The sequence below is a fragment of the Diachasmimorpha longicaudata genome, chromosome 5 (genome assembly GCF_034640455.1).
Source record: "Diachasmimorpha longicaudata isolate KC_UGA_2023 chromosome 5, iyDiaLong2, whole genome shotgun sequence".
Lineage (NCBI taxonomy): Eukaryota > Metazoa > Arthropoda > Insecta > Hymenoptera > Braconidae > Diachasmimorpha > Diachasmimorpha longicaudata.
The window spans coordinates 9552388-9580369 of NC_087229.1; the positions used below are offsets into that span (position 1 = coordinate 9552388).

General features: G+C 37.8%; 2 protein-coding genes across 10 annotated transcripts in view; one reads left to right on the forward strand and one right to left on the reverse strand.

Moving 5' to 3' along the window:
* LOC135162373 (beta-arrestin-1) lies at positions 1-27790 on the forward strand. 9 transcript variants are annotated; one of them, XM_064120750.1, is made up of 9 exons: positions 1-264; positions 15404-15623; positions 16484-16856; positions 17591-17884; positions 19004-19141; positions 21138-21281; positions 22775-22861; positions 23324-23485; positions 24260-27790. In XM_064120750.1, exons 2-9 carry the CDS (start codon positions 15488-15490, stop codon positions 24339-24341), a joined length of 1416 nt encoding a protein of 471 aa, XP_063976820.1. In that variant the 5' UTR covers positions 1-264; positions 15404-15487; the 3' UTR covers positions 24342-27790. The 9 variants fall into 9 exon arrangements, with proteins under 9 accessions (XP_063976820.1, XP_063976817.1, XP_063976819.1 ...); XM_064120747.1 differs by lacking the exon at positions 1-264 and adding an exon at positions 14600-14752; XM_064120749.1 differs by lacking the exon at positions 1-264 and adding an exon at positions 14600-14752 and having other exon boundaries at positions 23342-23485.
* LOC135162382 (protein FAM8A1) overlaps positions 1-27982 on the reverse strand; it is a 121464-nt gene that overhangs the window by 2872 nt on the left and 90610 nt on the right. The gene's annotated exons all lie outside the window — the stretch shown is intronic.

Genomic DNA, 27982 nt, shown 5'->3' on the forward strand with positions numbered 1-27982 from the left:
GCAACAACTTCTCAAATGACGTACTACGCATTTCTACAGTAATCACAGTCAGACCGCGTTTCTGACGACTCGTATCTTCGACAATTTTACGTATTCCGGAGACAAACAATAGTAAAAAAAAAAATCATAATAACAAACGAGTGAATTGAGATTTTGAGTGGATAGAGCGCGAGTACACGTGAAAGAGGGACCATTACAAGAGTGTTTTGCATTTTTACTCATTTGATAAGGGTGTGGGCCCCATACGACGCTAGGAAACACTGGGTGAGTACATGTTTTACTCCAATATTTCGTAGAAATAAATTCCCTTTCCGCGAAATTTCATTGAAGAAAATCACTGGAAATTGTGAGACACTCTCTGCACACGGGACAAATGTTCCCAAAAATTCTGGAATTTTTACTTTAGTGGAAAAATGCGAAAATGGTAACATAATATTCTCGACATTTTTAAAAGTCGGCGAAACGTGCACTCGGTTTTCCAACTATTTTCAATCGACTCGTGGAGAAAAAAAATGCACTATCGGAATTCCAAGGGGAGGGAACCCTTCACGTGGTGTGTTAAACAATGGGAACAATTCATCATCGGAGGGTTTAGCAAGTTTTATGTTATTGTCACATGTATGAGAAAATGTCAGAGTTCAGGAAGAGTCAGTATTAAATTTCGGAGTGAGTTTCTCTGCGGGGGAATTGCATTCGGATGCCCTTTAAATGTGGCAGGTTTAAATGTCTAGATTGTGGACGTAGAAAATTAAATGATGAGGATTTTTAACTAAAAATTTTCGCACGCAATCAGTTGATTTTTCTGAGATGAATTTTTCGGCGAATTGGGAAAGGTAACAAGTGGACTTGACTTTGATTGATAGACGAGATTTTTATGAGTATTTTCTACAGCGGGGGGAATTTTTCAACTGTAGCGCATTTTGACGTTTTGTCACACAAACACTCGTTACTGCGATTACGTAATTTTTCATAGAACCAGTCATTATTAATGTGTGAGAGGGTAAATGTCTGATTTCCAATAGAAAATAATTATTGACGCGAAATTGCGTTCAGCAATTTTGGTCTGAAATTAATTATTTTTCCTGATACGAATTTTTGGGTGAATTATGAACGGAATCAGCCAATTCATCATTTATTGAGAGATGATATGTCCAGAAATATTTTCCGGAGCTGAGGAAATTTCAATTGAACTGCAGTTTAACACTTTTACTCCACAATCGTTGACAAAATTATTTAAGAGTCAATAGTGCATGGAAAATCGATTTCTCTCCTAGTGAGATATTGCTTCAAATATTGTTATCAAAAAAAGTAATTTTATTCATGCATGAGAGATACAACCAATGAACACGGCCTTCAGTTAATGATTCCTCCTTCAAATCAAGCTCTAACTGTCAATATTTGAAATTTATTGAGACTTTAAGAACGAGATAAATTACAAAGTTCCGCTCTCCCGGTTATCCCTGGATATCTCCTCAAGAAAATGGGGTGGAAGGGGTAAAGTTGGCACGATCGAAAAGACGGGGAAGTTCAGCATGAAAAATAATGAGTAATACCCCAACTCACGGAGTGTTTGCTCCAACAGTTCCGTAGTTGCTAAAGAAAATAAACATATTTCTTCTCTCGAACTTACGACTCCAACTCCGTTGTTTACGTCTAGCGATTAAATGGAGCGGACCGGTTGTTTATATCGACCGAAATCCCAAATTTTCATGAACTTGAGTTACCATTAATTCACATACATCCTTGATATTCTCAACTATCAAGGATTCCCCACATCATTTTTTTAATTAAAATAAAAGAGTGAAAAATCAGGCAAAATTCAGTTCGATTCAGTTTATAAAAAACTGGAGAAATTACCTGGACGAATGAAAGCCCTGAGGCCTTGGGAGATAATCTCCCGAGTTTTGCTATTTTTCGAAGTGAAAAATCCTCGTGTGACTTTTTTCTCAGCCCTGACTCAAAAAAAAATTGAAATGGGAAACGTTTGAATCGCGCGGGGTGAACGGCCCGTCTTTATCCAGTCCTATTGAAGCATTAAAGGTACCACTCTATGTTTTCGGAACCGGTTACACGAAATCCATGGGAAAATGGTTGGATACCGTGGGATCTTTTCGTCTGGGCTAAATCTCTATCCTCGTTTTGTTTTCCAGGAATTCTCGTGTTATCGTTAAATTTGGGGATTCTGAGGGCTTTTTTCCCCATCTGTGGAGGCAAACTGTTTGATATTCTGCTAGAGTCTGTCGGTTTTTCTTTATTGGCTTCTTATTTTTTCACCAGAATCCACTGCGGGGGTTACCCAACGCGATAATTGATAATAGAACTGTGGGAATTGTCGTTGGAGACAGTTGTTTTGCGCGAGAACAAGTGTTTAATTAGGTTTTTCAATAGATATACTCCTGATAAGATGAACGTCATAATATTAGTAATATAATGAGGAAAAATTTCAAGCGGTGTTTCCTTTCATGAAATGTCTCGCGTAGATAATTTTTTTTATAACAGAATTCATTGTTTATTTATTTTTATCATAAAGTTTGAATCGATATTTTATTCATCACGATAACTCCGAAGGAATGCAACGAATAAAGGAAATATATTCCAATGAAAGTGAGAACAAAGAAAGGGGCAATAACGACATTTAATTAATACTCCGGGTTTTCCTCGATGACAAGCATTCCCAGTGGATAATTGAGTTTCCACTTCCTGAAACAGGAAAACAGTCGCGACATTGTTTATCCTCTACGGATATCCAACAACCGAGTGGGACACGCAGTGGTCGTTGTGTCAAAGACGGATGTAGATTGCTGGGATTAGTTCCAATGAAAAAAGGGCCTGGGGTGGAATAAAAAGGAGTGAGCCTGGGCTTTTTAGTCCAAAGAGAGCCAGCAGAGTAATTTCATGAGCGCGGAAAATGCCGGTTCAAAGACCCCTTTGATATTAAACGAAATTTATATTCATGATTTTTTTTCGAGGATAAAAAAGACGCAGAATGTGCCAAGGGAGTCATGAATAATCGTCAATAAATCGAGAGTGGATTATCCAGATTTTTTTCTCAATAAGGAACCATCGCGATCAAATTCCAAAGTCTCAGGCAAATTTTTTCCCCTCAGAAAGGAGGAAATAAAGATTTTAGGGATTTAACGATTTTAAAATTCATTTAGAACAGTAGAGAAGCATTTCCCTAGGGAACAATTCTCCAAAGCACTTGAAAACCCTGAAATCGTTTTACCTCGCGAAGAAAAAAAAATTATTATTGCCGCTAAATTGATTCAGCCGAAGCTGAACTCCTCATCCATCACTGGAAATAATCTTGGACAACCAGAGAATGCGATTACCCACTTGTTTACACGAACATTTGAACCCTTCATCGATTAAAATTAATGTGGATAGGATTTATCCATCTCGGAATGATTTTCACAAAAAGTAATAGCCACGTTTTGAAAAATTCTGGGAAATTCCCGGTCCCCTCGTCATTATCTCCGTCATCACTGTCTTTCTCCCGCTGGGGGCCCTGGAGCCTTCCCGAAGGATTTCTCAGTAGGATGTATCATCTCAATTACGTCAGATTTCACAGTATCCCCCTCGTATTCATCTCCCTTGTTCCATTCTCACAGTCTCTCCCTTCTACTCTCCCATTCTCCAAATGCTTTTACGGTATGTCATTGAATTTGTCGAATGTCCGTTTCCTCGGCTCGACCCAGGCCACTTCAGCTCCTGATAGTGCAATATCGATTTTTACGTTGTATATACGGCTACCATAAGTGCCTGTAGCGAGTGTTTCGTTGTAAAGTGGAGCAAGAATGTCAAATGCCTAAAAAATAGAAATTTTCACATGCAATATGAATGCGCTCTATTTTTTTTTTCACTATAAAAGATTCTGGTGTTATAGGGCATGGGAGAACAATGAAACTGTGTCGAATGAATTTTCTGGAGTTGTGACATCAAGTGGAATTCAACGTTTGTCGAGCGAGTGAAAAGCAAAAGGATAAACGCGAAGCGACAAATAAACGAAGGGTGGTATGTTCAATCGAAAATGGAGGATGAATAGTAGACTGCATGTTGCGTTTTTCATGACATCTGTGAACATGCATTTTCCTTCCGAAGAATGCCTCGATCTCGTGCAACATATCGATAAAAATTGCAATGTCCTCGAGACGCGGAGTGCGAAAGATTGAGGGATTTTTGTGATGAATAAAATGGGCTTTTCTTCGTAGCTCTAGGATTTACATGTCTCGAGATGTTATATTTCTGGTTAAAAAAACAGTGTGAGAGATTTAATAAATCTTTTGCTCGAATCATTCTTAACATTCACAAGATAGAAAAATATCACGTGAAAAGGGCCATTTTTTCCCCACAAAACCACACAGTGACATCCCCCACTATCTCAACAAGCATGAAAAAACGATGGTTATATCCTGCTGAATCATGGCAATTTCGGTGAGGACTGAATAATTGATAGCCCTGAAGACGTTCGGGGTATCATCCCAGATGATTCGCGTGTTTCCTCCGATGATAAGGGAAAACCGCATACGGAAAAAAATTCACGTTTCGTCGGGATTAAAGTGAAGTACCTCCGGTTTATTTTTCAACGTCCGGTAATTCTTTCGGCTCAACAGCTCTCTCGATTGAAATGGTAAAAGCGTTTGAATGTAATTGGCCCCATATGGATCGGTTTTCAATTCAATGGAGGTGAAATTAATGGGTGATTAATTAGTCCACTCGCCGCGTGGGAGGAAATTCTTTTGACATATATTTTTTTTGGCTTTCGGTGGATTAATTAATAACATCCATTGGGCGGGTGGGGCCCTTATCTGATGGCTCATTTCGCGGAAGGTTTTTTTCTAAAATAAATGTCCGGTTCTTTGATTTTTTTAGTGCTTGAAAATTCGCTGAAAAATTTACGTGAAATTCAACTATTCGTTTTCACCGTTATATAATTAATGATAAATAATACTTCGATTACTATTGGCGAAACCGGCTTTTAGTGCGCGATGCAAATTAGACGTTTGTTGGCTCTAAAAGGCGAGACAGGAAAAGGCGAAAATAGCGGGGATAAAAATGGGGGAAAAGGTAGGATCGTCATGTTTTTATAATGAGGAGTCGGCTTCTCCCTTGGGGAGTGTGTACCCGATGCATTCGATTACATTTCACCGGCCACACTTGAGTCCAACTCACGTACTTCCGGTGAACAACCCTGACGACTTCCGCTGGGATCGTTCCGGTGACGCTGCTAACCCCAGGTGATCGACCCGATATCGTCGAAACGGGAATGAACAATACTTCTGGTGCTTCTTCAACCTCAACCTTTACTTTTATGGATTCATAATGAGACACTCGTCAATCTGAGGGACCATGACTTTATGGCTTGGTCAAAGGAGTCGACAAATTGTGAGCAACAAAATACCTCTGAGAATAGATGAGAAAAACGATTTTTAAAATCAATTTTGAAGTAATGAATTTCCACAGTATTTTTCATTGAAATATGTGGACTTGATGTTATCTCTAATGATCTCCCCTCCTTTGATTCGCGAAAATGGAGTTTCCCTTGCAACGATTTCTTTCCGAATAGAATAGAATAGTTTTTGGGCTGAAAAAATTGTGAATATCTGCGGATTCAAGGGCTTCCCTCCCACGGAATCCTCGGAAATCTCCAAAATAATTGGAACATGAAAACTCCCTCATCCGCGACCCTCCTCTCACCCCACATTCGTAATTAAATCACAGGAGTTAGTCGGCGAGTGGTGAAAAAAAAGTTCTGCATTGAAAATTTTTCGCAGTTTCTCCATCTGCATTTCTCTTTCCCCACAAATGACAAATTGTAACTGACTGAGCTTTTACATTTCTTCCGCTTTTTATCCCTCACCCGGTGTTGTAGAACCGGAAATTACACTGTAGAGTAGATTCCGGCTCACTAGCCATTAGCCACTAGCGTGGCTCTACTTTTAACATTTTTTTTTCGGCGAATTGAGACCTGAAAATTAAAATCCTCGTGGGTCTTCGCCCGGGGCGTATCGTGACTCATCTGCATGGGGAGAGCGACAAAAATTCGCGTGTCGTGACTAAAATCTCTAGGGGCTTTCTTTAGCACATACATTTGTTCATATATTTTTTTATATTTTCTTGGGGAAAGGAATATTTTTTTAGGGATAATTTTGCGGTTTAATTTGGAGATTTAATAATTTTAGTAATCACTTGACTAGAATTTCACGAGTTTCGGGCGAATAAAAAAGTCGACGGTGTGAGAAAAAAGGGAGAAATTTATCGCTTAAGAATATAAACATTATTTTCACCACAAATAAAGTGATTTTTATGGCTTTTTTTCGTACCTTGTGGTTTAACAGTCACACGAAACCTTTAAACCGCGACTGTAGGTAACTGTAGGAGACGAAGAGGGAGAAAAACACTCGTTGGTAATTTTTAGTCGCTCAGAAACTGTCGTACATGGCTCAAGCCAACGGTGACGTTACCCTCAGTACTAACCCCTCCCCCTTTCCACCCAGCGCATGTACGTTTATATAGGGGCATTATGTACAAGACCCTTCGATATTCTTTTTTGTTCAATTTCAACATCGTAAAAGGCACAAAGCACAAGGGACAAATATATATTTCGTTGATGCTTAACAGGAGTTTCAAGAGGAATTCACTCCGGTGAATTTTTATGGGGGAGTGGAGGAGAAAATATTGCACTGCATTTTTCTTCAAACTCGTGAGAGAAAAATGATGATAAAAATCTTACATTTATTCTCACTATCTCTTTGTTGACTTTAATTTTTTTCTTATGAAAACAAAATTGGAAGAAAAAATATAAAAAATGAGAAGTGATGAAGGAAGAGGAGAAAAGCCATTAATTCACGATTAATGTTTGTTTTTTTTTTTTAGTCAGAGAATGTAATTCTTTACGGCAACATCTGCTAAGAAATAATTCATCCCCTTAACCAACTGGCTCACAACTCCAGTAAAATGTTCAATAAATTCTCCAGGCGTATTCTTCTCGAAATACGCTGTAAAACTTACCATCCGACGATATTAAATTTTCTCATCATTCGGCCCGGAAAATTCAGGAGAAAATCAATAGCGATGGATTTATATTCAAATTTTCAACGCTCTCAATGAAATCGAAATTTCACATTTAATTCCAGCCACCGAATTTATCTCCACTCCGGGGAATTGAATTTCATTCGGGAGAGCATGCTTTTCATTGATGACACATAAATAAATGAATAAAATTTGTTTTTACTCTGAATATTTTGCATCAGGAAAAACCATATTCCCTCGTTCCCATCAGCTATTTTAAATGAAGAGCAAAAAACTGCTGGTTTAACAAATGGATTTCCACTGAGGGGAGATTTACTCCAGAGAAAAGTGAATAGCATTAGTATTATGTTTTTTCTTTACTTAAATTTATTTTAATTCAATGCTTCAGGGAAACGCGATTCCGCTCTCATAGTTTCCATTTCGAAAAACTTATTCCTCGAAATTACGACGAATTCAATCATTCTGGCCGTGATATATTTACTTCAACTCATTTTTACGTGATTTAGGGATTTTTTGAGGCTGAGAAAATGGAGGCTGTCGTGATGGGAATAAAAATAATTGCATCGATTTTTTTTTACGAAAAATAAATTCTCAACACGAAAGCTCCAGAGAATCATCGGAATCGTTGCTCTAGGGGTTTCTCTCTCTCTCTCCGTCATGGTTTCTATTAATATCGCGGTTTTTGTGTCTAGTTCTCCTCGACCAACAGTCTCGAGGATACCACGACGAGCCAATTCATCACGCCAGTCAATTTCTTCGATCGCATGAAGCAAAAATTTATCTCGAATTCTTCACAGTCAGTGGAGTCAGAAATGAAGTGGCGGAATTCCGGTGGAAGACTGAGGAGAATAATGGATGGTAGATAGGGACGAGTCGTGAAGATTGTCAGCGTCGATGAGGTTTTCTTGAAAAACGTTTTTCTACGGATGTCAGGTGATATTTATGACTGAACCTGATCAGAGTTGCCATGGGTGCGGGCTGATTTTCGTACACTATCGTCTCATTTTGATCCTTAGTTAACGCGTTCAATCAAAAATTCAAGGGCTGCTGAATGTGTTGCGAAATAATGAATAATTTATTTCCGTATTCTATCGACTCGAGACTGAATGGTCCGGGAAATGCGCGAGGTGATCCCCCATTTGCGAAAAAATCACCTCAAGCATTTGACGAAGCTTTCCCGATCGAAAAACGTTATCTCATTCTCGCACGACTTGAAACCAAATCCAGTTCAATTGATGGAGAGACATTTCTATTGCAGTTTATCTGTAAATTCTGACGATCGAGTATTGCACTGGCATTTATTACAGTGACTAGTTCACGTAGAAAATTCTGAAACATACGGTCGGGTTATTTTCCAATTGTAATTTTTATCCTATTTTACTCCATTTTATTTTGAAATTTTTTAATCTTCCAAGCAATTATTTACAACGTTTATTCCGTTGCCCGAAGCGAAAAATTGAATTAAACTGTTTTTACATTTACGATATACAACAGATTTCCCAGAGTTTATCTCTCAATTGCATCTCGCGAAATACCCGACAGACGTTCTATCAAACAAAGCTCGTTACATTCGCGATTAAATTGTTCTAGATACGAAATTATACCCTTCGTTATTTTGATTGTTCAATCAGAGAGATGATTGAACAATGGATTGGTTCGAGTAGAACAGCCGAGGGCTGTCTTATTCTGATGATGAAAAAGGCGCGACAATCGTGAATAATCACAGTCGATTTTTCCAGGGTGATGCACTGAATTTTCCGAAAATTTATTGTGAAAATTGTTTTGACACAATGAGAGCGATTCATTTGCATATAAATGTCCGCAATGATATCCATCAACTAGCGATACGAGTGCTGGTTCAATGATGAACAATGAAAAATAATACAATTATGTAAATTGTTCGCGTCACCACGATATAATTTCGATGAGTAATTGTATTTTCACTCATTTGAGATTCATTGAATTTCGCTAGAAATTATCACTTCGCATGGAATCTCCATTTTACGGTGCCATTTTAACGTGCCATTTAAAGTTTTTGTTCCCATCTCATTTCATTCGAGATCATTGAAATTAATTCCACCATTATTTTTAATTCCTATTAGTGTTAATTTTATTATTTGCAAGCAATATAACTGCTGGGCGTAACCATAAAAAATATTTGTAAATAAATAGCGGTAGTTAATAATCAACCAAATAATCACTATCTTTTATCTGGATCGTTTAAATCAACTCGAAAATGCAGAAGGAAATCACTTGGAGGCAGTCAATAACGAATTCCCAAGCGCATTGACCCAATTTTTCACAAACACAATTTCTTTTTCTATCAATGAGAGGTTATCGGCCCAGTTAACTTTATCGCTGAAACATGAGCTTCAGCAACGTGCCGGGAGAGATGACATCTTTCACGTAATCAACGCATTATCGACCCTAGAACCAAGTGCAGCTCTGCCAATGGCCTCATACGGAAATTCAATTTTGTCGCTGCTCCTGTATTTCTTGAATTTTTTCCTTCAACTTTTTTTTATTCATCCTTCGCGACACACTCCCTTCGCCTACAACCCATCGACCATTTTTTTCCTCCGCGCGATTCCGCGAGGTAGAACATGAAACGAAATGAAAAAAAAAAATATGAGGGAATGCTCGCACCTTGGGATTGAACGGGCGAGAAAATTTGACGAGGTACCTCATAAAAACGGAGTAAACGATACGTACAAAGACCTGTGCAGTTTTCTCAATTTCCGCACGTCTTGTAACGTCAAACTTCGATATTCCTTCCACAACTCGGAACTGCTGGGAAAAACTGCTAAATAAAGAATGAAGAGGCATTCGCAGTTGGGGAATGCACGGCAAACAAAATAGTCGGAAAATATATCACTCTCGCTCGTGAAATAAAAAATGACGGAATTTTGTTCTGAATATTACAATTTTATATTTACAAAGTGTTATCTACACTCCACGTCTACCCTGAAGCTTGATGAAAAATGCATTTATAATGAATATATTTTATTCTGCGTCAGAGAATTTTACTATAAAATTTATCAATCGAATTTCTAATTTTGCGAGTGGCTTGAATTGTTGAGTAAGGGAATATCTCTAAATATAGCAACCAGTCTCCACATTTATGAACAATGTGCGCCTTCTGAGCGTGGAGTACTCGATTACACAATAGTTTCCCTGGTTTCCGGACGTCTTGCAACGTCGATCTTCGACATTCCTCCCCCAACTTGAAACTATTTGGGAAAACTAAAATAAAGAGTGAAGAAGTGCTTGAAGATGTTGAATTCCTACGAAATAAATACTCTGAAAATACGCCACCCCCACAGTCAAATTGAAAACAACGTTTATATTTGGCTCAAGAAATCCACATACCGTTGGAGAAAATCGAAAATTTCACAGACGATTTAAATGGAAGAATGACGTTCCGAATTTTCCCGATCGTGAGAATTTATAATTTTCTAAAAATTCTTTAAAATCTACAAACATAAAATTTTGGAAAATGATACAGACAATACTCTCGAGACACTTGTTGCCAGAAATATAGTTTATCAATCTGCTCCCTTATTTTTCAGGGCTCCTATGCCCCAGAGGTACTTTCATCCCCGCGAGGCTTTCCCATTTCCCATGTGTATTGCTTATTAAATCGAGTGGAGTTGTACATTATTCAAAAGCCGGGTGACACGGGAAATTGAATTCATTCGTGATACCTTCAGGTAGCCTTTCAATCACAGAAATTTCAAGATATTTCGGGAGGCGAAAAAAATCCGCGAAAAAAATAAATAGACCAGACCAGAACCAGAATTTAATTTTCCCATTCGAAAATTTAAGAGCAAATACCCCAATGAAAATTAATAAATTAAAAATATTCGCATCTCAGGCGTGATGGATTGTGTCATAAACGCAACGCCTCGTCCTATGACAGGTGACGTGCTATATTATATCTCTAGCATTGATGAATTTGAAAATGCGAGCAGAGAATCGATATCACCTCAAGAGAGTGAGACTAGTGTACATCACTCCTAGAATAGTAGCATCGTTCAATCATTTCATGTTTGTGCATGCCCCTCTACGGTACGAATAATAATGCAAAAGGGAGAGAGAATATTACGAGCTGGGAATCGTCAACTAGGAAGACAATTCAGCTCTTCTCCAACAAACCACGTACCTACGTACGTCCTAGCGTTCGCTCCCTCGCTTTTCCCTATTCCCATCCTACAAACGCCAACTCCATTTTAGGGGAAATCGTATTACCTCATCGTTCCCACGTAATGGTGTATCCCAGGATAGTTACGTTGAATATTATGGCATTCCGATATAAATATGTGATTGCGAGGTCCTCGGAGGAACGAGAATGATCATTTTCTCAATTTTCCTCACATTCCTTCGACTATTATTTGCCCGTTCACTTTTATTCTGTCATTATTTGTTTATTATACTCCCTTTGTGGGAATAGGAGTTTTTTTCCTGATGAAAGAAGATTTCTAAGTTTCTAACACGAATGTTGGATGTATATGGGAGGAGGGAAACTTCAGGTTGTGTCTTGAATTGGATTTTTTAATGATTCTGGTTGTCCTTGGTGAAGGAACAGCGAAGACTGCTCGACGAGTCTATTCCTTCGAAATTGGATTTGTACATTCGAACGATGGTGTGATGTCTAGATGGAGATTATCAGTCAATATTGATGGCGATATCCAACATAGCGTGATAGGTGATTGATGAAATACTGAACTACGATTATGACTGGGGATTCCAAGGAAGACTATGCGTTTCTCATCAGAATTTCAATTTCAATAGGTCGTTTAGGGTTTTTTTTTTAAACGAGTGATAGTAATGTAATTGGATGTAGACAAAATCCGCTGGAATGTGCGAAAAATCAGGTGAATTGTTACTTGATTCGTTACTTAATTGGAAGTGAACAATTTCTTCTTTGAGTGTGTCATTAGTGCAAATAATTTTGGGGAAATAATTGAGTCTTTGAGGGGCGGAGCACAGACCCCCGACTATTATTTCCCTATTCATCTCTATTGTATCATTGTGAGTCTTTTGTACTTGTTTCGTGAAAAGGAGAGGATTTTGGCTGATGGAGAGGGGGATTTTCGTTATGAATGTTCGATGTAGTTGTGAAAAGAAATTCCAGACTATCGTGAATTGGATTTTTGGGTGATTCTAGTCATCCCTGGTGGCAGAATAGCAGAGATTAATCGAACGTGTGGCGTGATTACGGAATTGTGGAGTAGCTCATCCATAAATCATATAGGTGTTGTCCTCAATTCAGAGGAAAGTAATGGCCATCGTCTTGATCCATCTGGGGGATGTCTGAAATGTGCACGTGAGTTGAGAAATACCGCGCAATGGGCCGGAACTAACTCAGAGGGAGGATATTCTCGAAAAATTTCTGCTCCACGTACATTACACGGAAATTATTCATATGAAACGATGTTCCTGCGAGTACCGGGAAAATCTGTTATGATGAGATGAGGTTATTACTTCCTGGTGAAGTCTTCGCTAGGAAGCAATAATTCTTTGCATAAATTCTATGATCAGTCAATGTAAAAAGTTCTTGACTCAGGATTGATTGATTCCCAGCGTTAACTCTTGCCATTTTTTCGTCTTCGCAAATAAAAAAGCCCTCTTGAGCCTACGATTGCTCAGTTCATCATGAAATATTCATATTCATGTCGTGAACAGTTCACGGAAATCAACGCAAAGTGATGAGAAACTGGAGATAACCCTCAACATCACTCTCCGTCTAGTTCTTGGATGATTGATCCACTCGGGAAGTTTAACTTACGTACCCTTGAATAGCTTGAGTTTAATTAGCTAAGTTCATTTCTCCACTGCTGCTGGGAACATCAAAAGATAGAGATGTGCTTGGTGAGGATTTCAGTTATTGTTGGTAAGATGGGGAGAGTAAATAATTAGCTTTGTTTAACCTTCGTGACTTGCTGAGAGTACTGGAGGCTTGAACTATTTCGGTTATTATTATTTAACAAGTTTTGGAACAAAATCTTAGTTCAAAAGACAAAAATATATTGAATGCCGTTTTTGTTCGACGAAAACGGTGAAGGGAAATCCACTGTTCATCTCGCACGTTATCCCTCGATATAGAAATCGATTTCCCCCTACGATTACTTGGCTTGATCGCTAATTTTTATCGCCATAAATTTTTTCTTCGCTTATAAATCCAGAGATATATACACAAACCCATGCCAAAACTCAATCCTCACTCTGGCAAAGTTATTCCTGTCGAATTAATTCTGGATTAGTGCGTGCGCGCACACACACACATACACACTTCCTCTCAGCTTCATCCTATCTCGTAGATGAAAAAGCAATAGACCCCTTTTTTCTCTGGAACGTGAAATTCTAAAAATAAATTTTCACAGGAAAATTGAGTATTAAAAAAAATGATAAATCATGCACAAAACGCGGTGACAATCCGTATCAAAGACTTCACTGATTAACCGCAGCTAATGACGTCACGAGCCAGGAACTCAGTGCTTGAAACCCAATATGTACCAAACGCCAACGTAATCACGTGGCATTTCACATGGGTTTCAATATCTCTATCGCCTCCTACCCCCTTTCAGTGAATATGATCAATGTTTTTTCTCTCTGCCCGTGATTGGACAGTGGGAGGGCACAAGGTATCCCTGTGGTAATTTTCATCATATTTTTTACCAAGAAAAAATCCAGTTGAAACTACGGGTTTATTTAAAGACATATATTGAGAATGAATGCATTTTTTAATCATTTCTTTTCAACATGAAGCAATTAGTATTTCAATTAGTAACTCATCCAATGAATGATGCGAGGAAATCTTTGATGAGGAAATTAAACGCAGAGGGAAAATTATTTTTCAATGAAGATTACTGTTTCTCGGTGGAAAAATATAGTACTCTACGCGGAAAATTGTTAAAAAAATAATTTCAACTCGATGCAATTGAATTCAGTGATTGAGAGGAGGTAATTAGCAACTCACGCGATGAGTGATTGCAATGAATTATCTCTCATAAGCAAATCAACTGCGAGGGAAGCAACAATTTTCATTTGACATCTCCCTTCCCCATTCATGAGCATTATCTCCAATTAGTTTATTTATCAGAAAATCATATTGATTGTTTTAATAAGTAACTCTCACTTATTTATTATTGTTATGAAGATTTCTAATTTCAGTCTTAGAAAAGACTATTCCCAGTGGAGAATCAGAATTTCTCCATTAATTGCCACTAAATTTCTTCTCATCATTGATAACGAAATTACCGACAAGGCCCTAATTCATTTTAAACAGTTAATTGACCCATTCTCACCCACCGCGTTATTTTTATCACCGACCATAAAAACGTGTCATTGATTATTCACCCATTTGGTACTAGTAATGATACCGTCGATAAGGCGGTTACACTGGCCGAGTGACAAACGACAAATTTATTATATGGGATATTATCTCACTGATGAATTACCATCGGCCATGCCCAGCATGAAATTGACAGACTTCTGACGTTGATTTGTTCAGTCTGTGCTTGACTATCCGTTCGTGACAGTCTATCGATGATTCCAGACATCAATTGAATTTTTTTCCTCCGATCCAAAGTGACCGGTGAAGGAAAAAATTCAATTAATTTTTTTACACCTTTTTTTCACTCCAATTTTTCACCACAAGATTAATAATACATTAGTCAATTTTTAATATACTATTTGAGAGTCGGAGATAATGCCTGAGGTGATTAGTCACATGTATAACCATTAACCTAGTGCGTAGTTTGAATGCCACAGGGGAATTCTCTTTCAGAAATAATAACTGCGCAAATTGTCTTTTGTGTATTCATTAAACTGTTGTATTAATGCAAGTGACGGGAGACGTTGGTGCAATTGAATTGAAAAAAAATATTCTGCAGCGCCTTTTTCGAATGAATGTTTTAACATTCGGTGGATGGGATACGTGCAATGGATTGCGTCCGGTTTTAATGGATACGAATTTGTGTTGAAGTGTCGAGCCAACTACTACCAAAGTTTCTCCCTGTTCTGTGGGCACAAAATGGCCTCATTAAGTATAGATGAAGCTGGGATGCCGCGGGGGGAGATGTCTGTATTCGTTATAAAGTTTCACCGGTTTAATCCCGTTAGCCAATCAGTCAAGTGTTTGAGTTTGGAAAATTACTTTCTCGAAATTTTTTATTGTCTCGGTTTCACGGATTTTCCATTAAGAGTGAAGGTGTTGGGTTTATCAATGGGCCCTTTAAAGGGTCCATGTTCTTCACTAAAACCCAAATGTAAATCGACCATAAAGAACTGGAAAATAGTTAATTTATTATGTTGGGAGAAAAGTGCATGGGAAATAAATATTTAATTTTTATTATTTTTGTTTTTGCAGTCGGAGTGCTCGACGTCGGATTTTTCGGAGGACGAGAGAGACTCAAATGTTCTAGATAAGGGCGTTGGGCGCAATAGAAGAATCATGGACGGAGATGCATCAGATTGCAGCAGACGTCCCCCGACAAGGGTCTTCAAAAAGTCCAGTCCGAATGGAAAAATGACAGTCTACCTGGGGAAGAGGGACTTTGTCGACCACATCACACATGTAGATCCAATCGGTAAGAATTGCACATTAGTCATGTATTACAGCACCAAACCGACCGCGAATTACTGAGAAAGAGACGATCCTATCGATTCCCTGAACGTCTGAGGTGAATTTACAAATGAAAAAAATTCAAATGAAACATTAAAATATATTTCTGAAGAAATATTTATATTTATATATAAAATTGTTTTGTGGCCTTCCGTCGGGGTGTGCCCAGCTCCTCCAGATCACTGGTTTTACTCCGAGATTTGAGCTCAGTGTGACAGCTTCGCAAATTCGATTCGATAACCTAGCACCCATGCCAGGGTAATTTAATCAGACGTGATACTCGCGCGTATTGTAGGAAAAAGGAAATCCCCTGAAATTGATTTGGGTTTAATAAGATCAACGTCTGGGGATCTGTTAGTTAGCTCCTGGGTAAATCCTCTAGGAGGATGATATTGTTACTCTCAGTGGGTGAGATCGTTTCCAAAAATGTCCTGTCTGAGGACAAGAAGCGAATTGGCGACGAATGCCAACCAATCACACCCAAATGGGAAAGTATTTCGTGTGGGAATTTATGGAGGAATTCACTGGACGCAAAAAGTGACACTGAAAATGATATTGATGCTTGCGGTAAATAAACAGACCTTAATGAATTCATACGTCTGACCTTGTCAAGTGATACACACCCAACATTGATATTAACCCACCGGTTATGCAATGCAATTGACGGTTATCCTCCCTGTCATGTGGGGTCACGGTAAATTTTGCTTAATCAACTTTTTCCGTTGCATTTATTGCTAATTCTTTAAACACGAAATTAATTTGATTAAATTCCTTCCAACTTATCGATGTACAGTCGTGAACAAGGCTATTATTCCCTTGTTACAGACGGAGTGGTTTTGATCGATCCAGAATATGTGAAAGATCGAAAAGTATTTGGACACGTTCTAGCGGCGTTCAGGTACGGCAGAGAAGACCTTGATGTCCTCGGTCTAACATTCAGAAAGGACCTCTATTTAGCGGCTGAACAAATCTACCCAGTCCCCAGTAGTCAACCCCATAGACAACTCACGAGATTACAAGAGAGATTGTTAAAAAAATTAGGGGAAAATGCTTATCCATTTTATTTTGAATTGCCACCACATTGTCCTGCCTCGGTGACACTTCAGCCGGCCCCTGGTGACACCGGCAAACCCTGTGGGGTTGATTACGAACTGAAGACATTTGTCGGAGGAACGCAGGATGATAGGCCACACAAAAGGTGATGATTTTATTATTTTTTGGTGGTGTGTATCGGAATGGGGAGAAAATATGACTAAAAGATCGTTTCGTTTATTAGAAAAACACAAAGCCGGGACTCGTGAGTAATAAATTCACCATTGGGAAGTCAGGGAAATAGTACGAGTGGAAAATAATTTTTTGGATTGGAAATGTGAGGAGCGGATTCGATGGAAAATTATCACGCTAAATTTTCCTGACTTCCATGTGATATATTATACGAATGAGATAACGTTCCTTAGTTAATGTATTTAGAAACAAGTGGATAATTTTATTTTTTATAAATGAGTATAGTTATTGGTGCTAATGAATTAGCAATTTGCCTCCGAATGGATTCACCTTCTGATCATTATTTTATTGTTTTCCTCTTTTTTTTTAGAGAACTCTCATCAATAGGAAATTCGCATGATTTTATTTCAATTTTCTGATATCAACTTGAACTTCACTCACTGGAGGTACAACCAGGGTATAGCTGGCATTTAATCAAGATTTCCATTCACTTCAACTACTCAAATTTTAGTTGTGATTTTTAGAAAAGAAAAATGTAAACTCGTTCTGTTCATATCTGGTGTTATCGTACCGCATTTAGTTGGCCTATTGCTGAAAAATAAAAATCTAAATTGAAACAGGTGCCAAGTTTCCATTCGGGAGTAAAAAAATAAGAATAAAATTGACACTCGTCAATTACGGTGGGACTAACGAAATCCATTTTTTTAGGAATTCGGTGAGATTAGCAATTCGTAAAATAATGTATGCACCGTCCAGACAAGGTGAGCAACCATCGGTGGAAGTCAGTAAAGAGTTCATGATGTCACCCAATAGATTACACCTAGAAGCGTCGCTCGACAAAGAACTGTATCATCACGGTGAAAATATCGCTGTCAATGTACACATCGCTAATAACAGTAATAGAACAGTGAAGAAGATCAAGGTGTCAGTGAGACAATTCGCTGATATCTGTTTGTTCTCTACTGCACAGTATAAGTGTATTGTTGCTGAGGCGGAGAGCGAGTGAGTATTGTTCACAATTTTTTAAAAATAATAATTCTGTTGTTGTTTATCTTGAAGAGATTCGAGGGATATGAGTTAATTTTTCCTGCAGCAATTGACAGATGAAAAAGTAGTTCTGCGTTTGAGAGGAATTTTTTTTTGAATTTTTTCAACATTCAAAAATATTTTTATCCAGAACTAAATTCGATATGTTTTCATTGATCTTTTTTTACGTTTGCAACGGCGAAAATTCCACAAAGCTGACAGGAAATGTCACTCAAAAATATTCAACGCTGATGAATAATTAATAATTATTTGAAATCGTGACGGAAACCAATCAGTCAGCAGCATCGAAAAGCGAAAATTAATTATTGCAAGGTCCCCTCGGATCTTCGGGGGAAATAGTGATTCCCCCCTTTCCCATATCCCCCCGCGTACCACAGAAACTTCCTGTTTTCCCTAATTCCCTCATGCCATCAACGAATTTCCGGGTGTACACAGTTGACCTTAAATACTTGGCCTTTAGCTGTCATGGGATGACGTCACACGTGGATTTGAATTTTCAGTCTAAGTAACCCTTAGGTTCATCGTGACTGTAATGAACCCACATAATTGGCTCTGTCAACTAGTGAATTATCCGCGTTGAATGAGATGCTAAAGGTCAAATGTTTAATCATCGTGGGATTTAATCAAGGATTTATTGTGTATTGTTGTTGAGTTAAATGAGAAGAGTCTGGTTTTTCAACGATAAATCGAATGTTGCGCATTGGAAAACTGTGATTTTTTCATGATAGGAGAGATAATGGTACAGAAATGATAGATAATTACCACCTTTGTGGATATAAATAATGTGCCAAAAAAGATGAAGAGGATAAGTTGAAACATATTTAGAAAACATCGATCATTTTTTTTATCGTACCGTATTTTTTGCTGCATTTTCTAATTAGAAAATTAGAAACTAAAAAATGTAATAAAACAATGAAAATCAGATTCTCATTTTTTCAAGCAATCACGATAAATAATTGATAGGAAATAGGAGCTCATATTCAACCGAAAACCTCCAACTGTAGTCACTTTGTTGGAAATACTACGATAAATTAATGAATAAGGAGAAAAAATGAACATGATATGACCTGGCAGTATAGGGGTAGCGCCAGGATTCACCTTGAGCAGGGTATTTTCCCTAACGCCAACCCTTGCCGACAACAAGGACAAGCGTGGCCTCGCCCTAGATGGGCAGCTGAAACATGAGGACACCAATCTAGCATCTAGTACCATGTGAGCCATTACGGAAAAGCATTTTCGCCAATTATGGGAGTGGGCAAATAGCTGCTGTGAGGAGATATAAATGGAGACATTAAACTGGAAATCGAGAGATTTTGCAATTTCATGAAGGGGGTGGGGGAATGAAAAATCTGTGTCAACGCCATTATTTCATGCTCTCTTGTATTGTCTTTCACTCGTTGTTCCACAGAATTTCCCATTAAGTCTGAATTACCGATTATTTCATTCAATGGGGGCTTGTTTCACGGTGCAACTCGTGCTCTCAGTTTTGTGTCTCCATTCGGTCATTTAACAAATGTAGAATTGGTAAAAGGAATTGCAATAGCAACGGAACAGTTTTTATTTGTATCATTCATTAGTTTTTTTTTCTATTTTTATGAATGAACTGTCATTTTTTTTAGGACTGCGGATTTTGTTTCTAGCTTTTGTGTTGGAAGAATTATATTGTGGAATGTAGTTCATCCCCTTTGTTTGCAATTTTTCGATTCTCTGTTCTGTTTCTCTACATGTTCCTTTTATTAGTTTTTTTTTCTTTGTGTTCTGTGGGTTTGCGGTGGTGGTTTCTCATCCTCTATCCTGGCGTTTTTTTGGTGATTTTTTTGGTTTGTTTTTACTGGCGAAGGTTTTTCATTGAGAAAAAATATCTTGAGGTCTCATCCAATCCACTTCATTCACTCCCTAAGATCGAATTTTTATATGTCACACTAAAATAATAATAAATGTGACGTAGAAAAAATTGAATAGAAAATTTGTCAAGCGAATAACTTTTCCGGAAATCGAGGACATGTTTATTTGCTTGAATGCATAAGTCTATTCATTAGTCAACTCGTTCGTCTCATGACGCGTGATTCGCGGTTTTTTTCCATAAAATTTCCTCCAAGATATCTTTCTCACACTGAAACATCTCCCCGCAATGTTTATTTCGATTACTCTATCGATTTAATCAGCACTGATCTCCTGGCATACCCCAGTGGACGAGATAAACGAGTGACTCATGAAAATCTCATGCAAGAGATGTCTTTTCGACCGACGATCCACATTTTTTTATTTTTCCCCCGATTTTTTCACATCTCCAAACGAATGCAAGGTACCAAGCCATAGCGGCGTCGTTATCACTGATATAATCATCCCTAGAACAACCTGAGCGCGAATAACAATCGCTAGATGACGTCACAACTCCCAATTGGGTGCAGCACACGAAGTCTCAGACACTATCGCGAGAAACTCCCTCGCGTGTCTGACGATGTGAGAGTTTATGAACGAAAAAAAAATCCCAGAAAATTCTAGAGAATTTTGCGGAAATGGCATTCATAACACTAGACCCGATTACTCGGCTAGATCGCGGTTATCGGGCCTAGTGGCATAAAACAGTGCGGTTATGTCATACCGCAAGAAACGTATTATCGAACGCGAAATAGAGTCTTATTTCAGTAAAGAATTAGAATAAATTAACTTATCTCTGAGTCGAGTTTTTGAGAAATATCTCCCAATCTACGAGAGATAACGGAATTTTTGTAATTACATTTTGTAGTAATGCTCAATTTAATTTTGAGATACCATTTTTTTTTTCCAAAATCTGTACGACGAGAAATCCATTAGGATTTTCTAGCAATCGAACACTCCATCTCCTCGTTTCTCTCATTTTTTTCCCGACTGAATGATAATTGTCATCAGCTGGACATTAATTGCGGTTTAGATGAGCGACCGGGACGTTGACGTTAACGATGATATTCGAGGGATAATGGCAGGAAGGATTTAACTGAAGTTTCAGACTTAAGGAGATTCAAGTGACTTCTGATAATTTTCCCTCGTGAAATTCCTCTCGAGGTTTTCTCAGGGTAAAATTCAGCAGACACTGCTCTCGGTTCATGCCAAAGATCTCGATAATCCGGGCCATTGCGAACAATCAAAACCCTCTTAAGGGCGATCAGACAGTTATTTTATTTTTCGATAAACATCTATGACAATTTGTCGTAATGTTCTGTGATAGGGAGGGTACCACAGTCGGTCCTGGTTTCACGCTGAGCAGAGTTTTTACGCTGACGCCGCTGCTGGCCAACAACACTGATAAATGGGCCCTTGCCCTTGACGGCCAGCTCAAACACGAGGACACCAATTTGGCGTCCAGCACCCTGTAAGCCTCACATTAAATTGCCAAAATTTTTATCATTGAAATTGACAGTCCAGCGAATTGCGATTATCGAGAAGTTAATTACACTTCTGCAATTTTTATTCATTTTGTGATATCTTTATTTATTTATTTTTTTTGTCACCATGAGTCTTGACTTCTCTCTTCATGTTTTATGTTGGATCCGCTTGCAGGATATCCGTAAGGCATCGCGATTACGGGACGATAGGGGCGGGTGGTTGACTCGAGATACTGAACGTTATAAGTGAAAATCGATGAATGTGCACTTCCGCTCCTTTGGATGTCCCAATCATCCCCATCCGACTATTCACATTCAGTGTTTCACCTATCATGAGCCTTTATCATCTAGTTTTCTCCGCAATCGCCCAGTTGGTAGGGAAGGGGTAGAATGGGATGGGTTAACTCGGGGGTTAACTAAAAATTCCCCAAAAATAATCCAATTTTTCCTGGAGTGATATATCATTCGCGATAAAAATTCCTATAATGTCAATACGCTACCGCTACCTCGTCATCGCAACTGATAGATAATCTCCATCAGATTTTTCTCGTTCACCTCGTCTCCCGGTAAAAAAAATCCCATCCATGAAGCCTGAAATTTTTTCGCATTCAATTTCTATCCCGGACATACGATTATTTCACTCACCAGTCGGTCGAAAGGAACATGAAAAGACCCCTAGGTATGCCGCCTTCATAGATTTACTCAATCGATTGAAATAGTCTTGACTAATTTGATCAACAGTTTCCCTCGCTTGAATTTCGCTATCCACGTCTTGAAGCGATTATTTACTTCGGTTTTATCACGTTAGTTAGCGAGAAAACGATACGTTGAAGTGGTGACGAAGAGAGTAGCGTTAATTACCAGATGGAATTGAGTAATTTCAGTAATCTGAGGAACTAACGATAAAACAAAATTATTTGACGTAAGATACCTTCTTCGTCGTACGGATACTGGGGTATTCATAGCATCCTACCACCTCCTCGATATTTATCTCATTTGCATGCGTCTTCATTACACTTTCCCGTGGTTATTACTCTTTATTTATCGCACTGCTTTGCTTCAGTCTATCGTAATGCTTTTTTTATTATTCAGTGTACGCTCTGGGGATTTCGGAAACCAGTCTTTTGACGGTGATAAGTACTTGTGGTGGAGTGATATAAGGACATTGATACCATTTACATACAGATTTTTTTATTGGGATAAAACAGTTCTCCAGTGAGTCAGAATTATTACACGCAGAGGACTATTAGTTTGAAAAATCAAGTCGAAGCATTTCTAGGAACCTCCAATTCCCTACATTTTTCCATAATTTTGTTTTCATGTTCTACTGTTCAGACATTCAGGGAAATCATTTTATAGCCATCCTTATGTCACTCGATCACGAAATGGGGGTTGTAACTGCATGGCTTTCAGTATAAATTTTGAAAGTAGAATGGAACCATTGAATTATTCATAAATGAAATTTATTTTGTGAAAATAGCGTTGCGGATCCATCACAGAGGGAGAACCTCGGTATCATCGTCCAGTACAAAGTCAAAGTGAAACTTTGCCTGGGTCCACTGGGAGGGTGAGTACACTTACTCGAGTCACTTCCATTTTTCACCCCCTCCCCGCTTCATCGTTGTACGGAAACTTTGTCCCCATTTCGCTTGAACAACCCTTGTTAACAGATATCTGATGTATGCTCGATGGTCCAGTGTATTTTTATTTCATTGCTCAACCCTTTCATCATGGGCCCTCCATTACAGTAATTTCATTTACGGTTATTGTTGCTGGAAGTTTCGAAATTTCGCGACCATTTACAAACTAATTTCATTCGGTGGCGAAATGATGGAACATAATTAATCCATTAGATGATTTTTTACTTCATTGGATTTTCCTGAATTTATTTTTATTTTAAGAAATTAATGAAAATTGAATTTTTCACGGAGATGAGGAAATTCGTTCATCATTTCCAGTACTAGATCCTACCCAGCTCTATCACTCCCCCGTAAAATTCTACTCAGCATATGTAGGAGTGTTGTTTTAGTTTGTGTTTCTTCTCCAGTGATCTAGTTGCGGAACTACCGTTCATCCTTATGCACCCAAAGCCGGAGGAGGAGGAACAACCGTCCCGAGCAGCCCCAACGCAAAGGATCGAGAATGGAGATGCTCACGTGAATAACGAGGGGAATTTAATTCAGTTGGACGCGTAAGTTAGTTGTTCTTTTTGGATTCTGATGTTATAGCCACCAGACACTATTATCCGGTGGCTCTTCAAACTAGTCTGAGGCCAGTCGCTGTATTCGGAATATTCATGTGCGCTCTTGAGCGTAAAAGGCGAATAATGTGATTCATAATGTGAGGGGCTGGGGGGAGTGGCCGAGGGGCGAATAACAATCTGATAAGACTACTGATAGTAATAGCACTTGAATGATCTTTTCCATCCCAATGGTCTTATTGTGGAGATGGAATGAGCTGTGGATTTATCCTTCACGTTCATTTCACGTGAATATTTTCCTGTCAATATTTACATTATTTGTTGTCAACATTTACTCTATTTTGATTGGTTATTTTTTTTTCTTTAAATGGCTTAACTTTACATGGTTTATTTACACATCTGATTTCAAATAAAAGAATGATTGAGATCGTGACTGAGTTCTATTGATTTTGAGGGGGTAATTGAGCTGAAATTTCAGTTCATGTCATTTATATGGGGAATGACGAGGGTGGCCGAAGGGGAAATAACGATCACAATTAGACTACTGATATTGACAGCTCTTGAATGGTCTTATCCACTCCGATTGGCCTAATTGTCGAGAAGAGGCGAGTTGTTGTGGACTTATTCCTGACGTGCATTTCACAAGTTATTAATAATTTTCATTTTGAAGGATAAATGAGTTACACAAATCGACTGCGTAAATCTTAAGATAATAATTTTGAAGCTGCACTGAAAGCCTCTAAACTATACAATTTGTTATTCCAGTGACGATAATGAGGACGACATCATCTTCGAGGATTTTGCCCGTCTAAGACTCAGAGGAGAAGAGCCAGACTCGTCACCCTAGGGCAGGCCCAAACGTCCAACGTCCAAATAACGAAATGCCGCATGCTTCGTCAAGACCGTGCTCTCTCCAGTCCCCAAAGGAGAACAACAAGTTGAACAAAACTAAAACCAATAAATGGCAAGAACAAGGAAGACAAGGTCTTCGAATCCTGTAAATTAATTCCCATATCTGCTTTATCCCTAAATGTGCTGATGATATTGAAGGTTGGGGGGAGGGGGGGGGATAATGAAAAATAGAATCACGAAAACATCCTTCACCTTTATTCTTTCTTATTTATGCGATCGATGACCGATTACGCTTATTAATTTACTGATATGGAGTTTCGCCATCGTTTTTCCAAGGATATCGTTGCACTTGTACGTGCAAGCGCGAGTAAGAATATTTTGCTACGTGAGATGATGAATAAATTTTCTAACAAAACAGCACAATTTCGTTTAACACTTGTGGCACAAATTTTTTTAATGTAAAAAAAGAACATTTTTTATCTCGACTGTAGAAACACTTTGAATGTCGATTTTTATATTATCGTTATTTGTACAAATTTTTAAGGGTTAATTGCAGCAAACCCTTTCATTTGTTGGGAAGAGGAAGGGGGTTGTACTGCAGTGATTCCTTTGGTTTATTTAAAATTTTCTACCTCGAAGAAGATTATGGAGTTTTTTTCTAATGCGAGATTAATTAATTAAATAACACGTGAAGAAATTGAATAGAAAATCCTAGTAAATTTGCTGGACAATTCTTTAAAAATTTTCCGAACTATATTAATTATGTTTTCCTGGTCTTACCAAACATTAAAAAGTTAATCTATTTTTTTTCCTACAGAACGGAAAAATACTAAAAAACTCAGTAGAATATCAACCAAGTTTTCAGCGAATTTGTTAGGTTCTTCTAGCAAATTTTTTCGATCGTGGGAATCTTTCAATTGGAATTGATAGTGATTATTGAAAATCGATTGAAGTATTTGAACAGAGAACCGGAACAAATATCATCGAGATGTTTATTTTTGTTCCTTATTTGGCAATGTTTGTAGAATATCGTGGTTTACACAGGAGAATTTACACTACATGTGCATTTCAGATACTTCAGAATGAAACTGATTATGAATTTAGGGAATTCGATTGATGAATCTGAGGGAAGCACAGGAGGTAGATTGCTGGGGCGGAGGGCTTTAGTGACGTTACGGTATCCCGGAGTCACGTGGTGTTATTAATTGAGTACAAGGGTATTTAATACTTGGGGAAGAATTCAGTGATGGAGCGGCTGAACAAGGCTTTTTCAAATATGTTCACTTTTGGTGCTGCAATTAAATGTAAATAATCAGCGAAGCGCTAAATCTGTTTGTTAATTTGAATAATTGCTCAGTTTACAACCATTCAATTTACATTGAAGTTGATTTGGCTAACAAGTTTTTTATTCATCGAATATCACGTAGAAATCGCAGAAATACCACATTCATCACTGGATTCACTGCATTCGATTATTTTTCACTGAAATTATTTCTCTTCAACTAGTTCAAATAGTATTAATATCAACAGGATACTCAAGACAAAATCGCACCATTCAATGTTTTGATGTTGCCTATAACGACAATTCAGGAGCGAAGGGGTAAAATGGTTTACGTCCATCTTGATAATTGCCCGATTTTCGATGAATATCTCAATATCGAGGGGAGAGAGCAAAATTTTTGTCGAACCATTTTTATAGTTCTCAATGTTCTCTACAAAAAGTTTGAGCGATAATTTTGATAGCTCTATTAGGTTCATAGAAAATCCGCAAAGCCTCAGGCCTAAATCGATTGAAACCATTTGAACTATTCGCCAGTATTTTTTTTTCTTCTTAGATATGCAACAGACATTTCAGATAATTAAAATAATATGAAAATAGTCGAACTGTCACCTTGCCAAAGCTGAAGTTGTTCGTTTGATGATAATTGTACCTTTCGGATGGAAAAGAACGAGAGGAAATAAAACACTAATCAATGAAGGGCATGTTGCACAGCAACGAAATGGAATTTAGAAAGTAATATAATAATTTAAGATTAAATACTACTTGTAAATGTCTAATTAATATTTAAAAGTTGTAATAATAAAGAGTAATCCTCATTTCTAATGAAAGAATACCGGGTAATTGCGATTGGCGGAGGGCTTGTGTGACTGACTAGTGTGCAGTGTCCGAGATAATTGTACATTCAACGAAACTTGAAGCATTGGCGCTGTTTGTGCATAATAAATGTGAAAATTTATGGACACTGGAGCATTGTGAACGTAATTGCTGCTGCTGAACGATGGAAGATTGAAAATAAAATCAGGTGACTCTGGGATTCAGTGAAATAGAACATTATTGTCGTTCAATCAGATAATTAATTTTGTTCTCTATTGCTACACTCAAACCCAGAGTTTGCTAGCTCAATAAAAAAATAGTTCGTCGAATGCACGAAGAGATTTAATAGAAAAACTCGCGCTGAAACTGCATTTAATTTTTTTCTACGAATAATTACGTTACAAACTTGTTAGGCGTGGAATTTTAAGGTCTCTAATGGCTGTTATTTTCCACAGACATCTTTGTAATGACTCATGCAAACAACCGCAATTTAATATTTTTGAAAAATATTCCACGGAACTACAAAAAATTGTTTCTATTAAATTTTTTCGTTCGTGTGAAATGTAAATCAGTAGTGGAGTGATGCAACAAAATATTTAATCAACTTCTAAAGAAGCTGAGTGCTTCCGGAGGACCTTTTAATCGGCATTATTATTATTTTTATAACTCTAGAAAAATTTTACGAAAGATACTCTAAAGCAAACCCATGAAAATTTTTGAACAATATTTTTAAACGTCATTCTGCGACATAAAAAATATTTTCTCAGAGAATTCATTGTCTCTCAGCTGTCGAGACATCTCTAAAAAAGAATCTGTCGTTGAGGGGAATTTTGTCACATCCTCACTACTGAAATAAAATCCATGAATGGGCGAGGAACAAATAGACGCTCGATAAAAGTATTATTTTCGTTATCTAACTGATGCTATTAAGTCTCCCGACGTCTAAATCAATGAAAACCCATGGAGATTACTAATGGAAGCAAGAAATCCTGTCATATTGATGACGTGAGTGACACTGACGGACAAATAACGAATCTATTGCATTTCAACAACGAGAGTAGCGATAATAAACCAAAAGTGACGAATTCTTCCGTTGATAACGAATGAATGAAGTGGAGAAAATGAATGGGGAATTTTGGAAATTAATAAACCGAAGAATTCGAATTAATTTGACGCTTTTTTTTCCATGGAGAATGTTTGGATGAACTCTTGGAGTACATGGGGGAGTGAGGATATACAAGAGCATTAAATAGACAGTAATGAAATATATATAATATATATATGTATCTGTATAAATTGTGTATTCTCGTTTAATGACCGTAATAATTTAATAAATCCTATATATTGGAGATTGGAGGGTTTGGAATTTTGCACTACTTTTTATATTCAATTCTTTAAAAATGATTGAAAATAAAACAATGCAACAAAAGGGTTTTTGTTCCCAGCAGGGAATTCAGTCGTTGCAGTCTCGGATGGGTATGACGAGGTGAGTCAAAGCAAGTGACCCTAGTACTTTATAACAATTTAAATTCCCCAAAAAT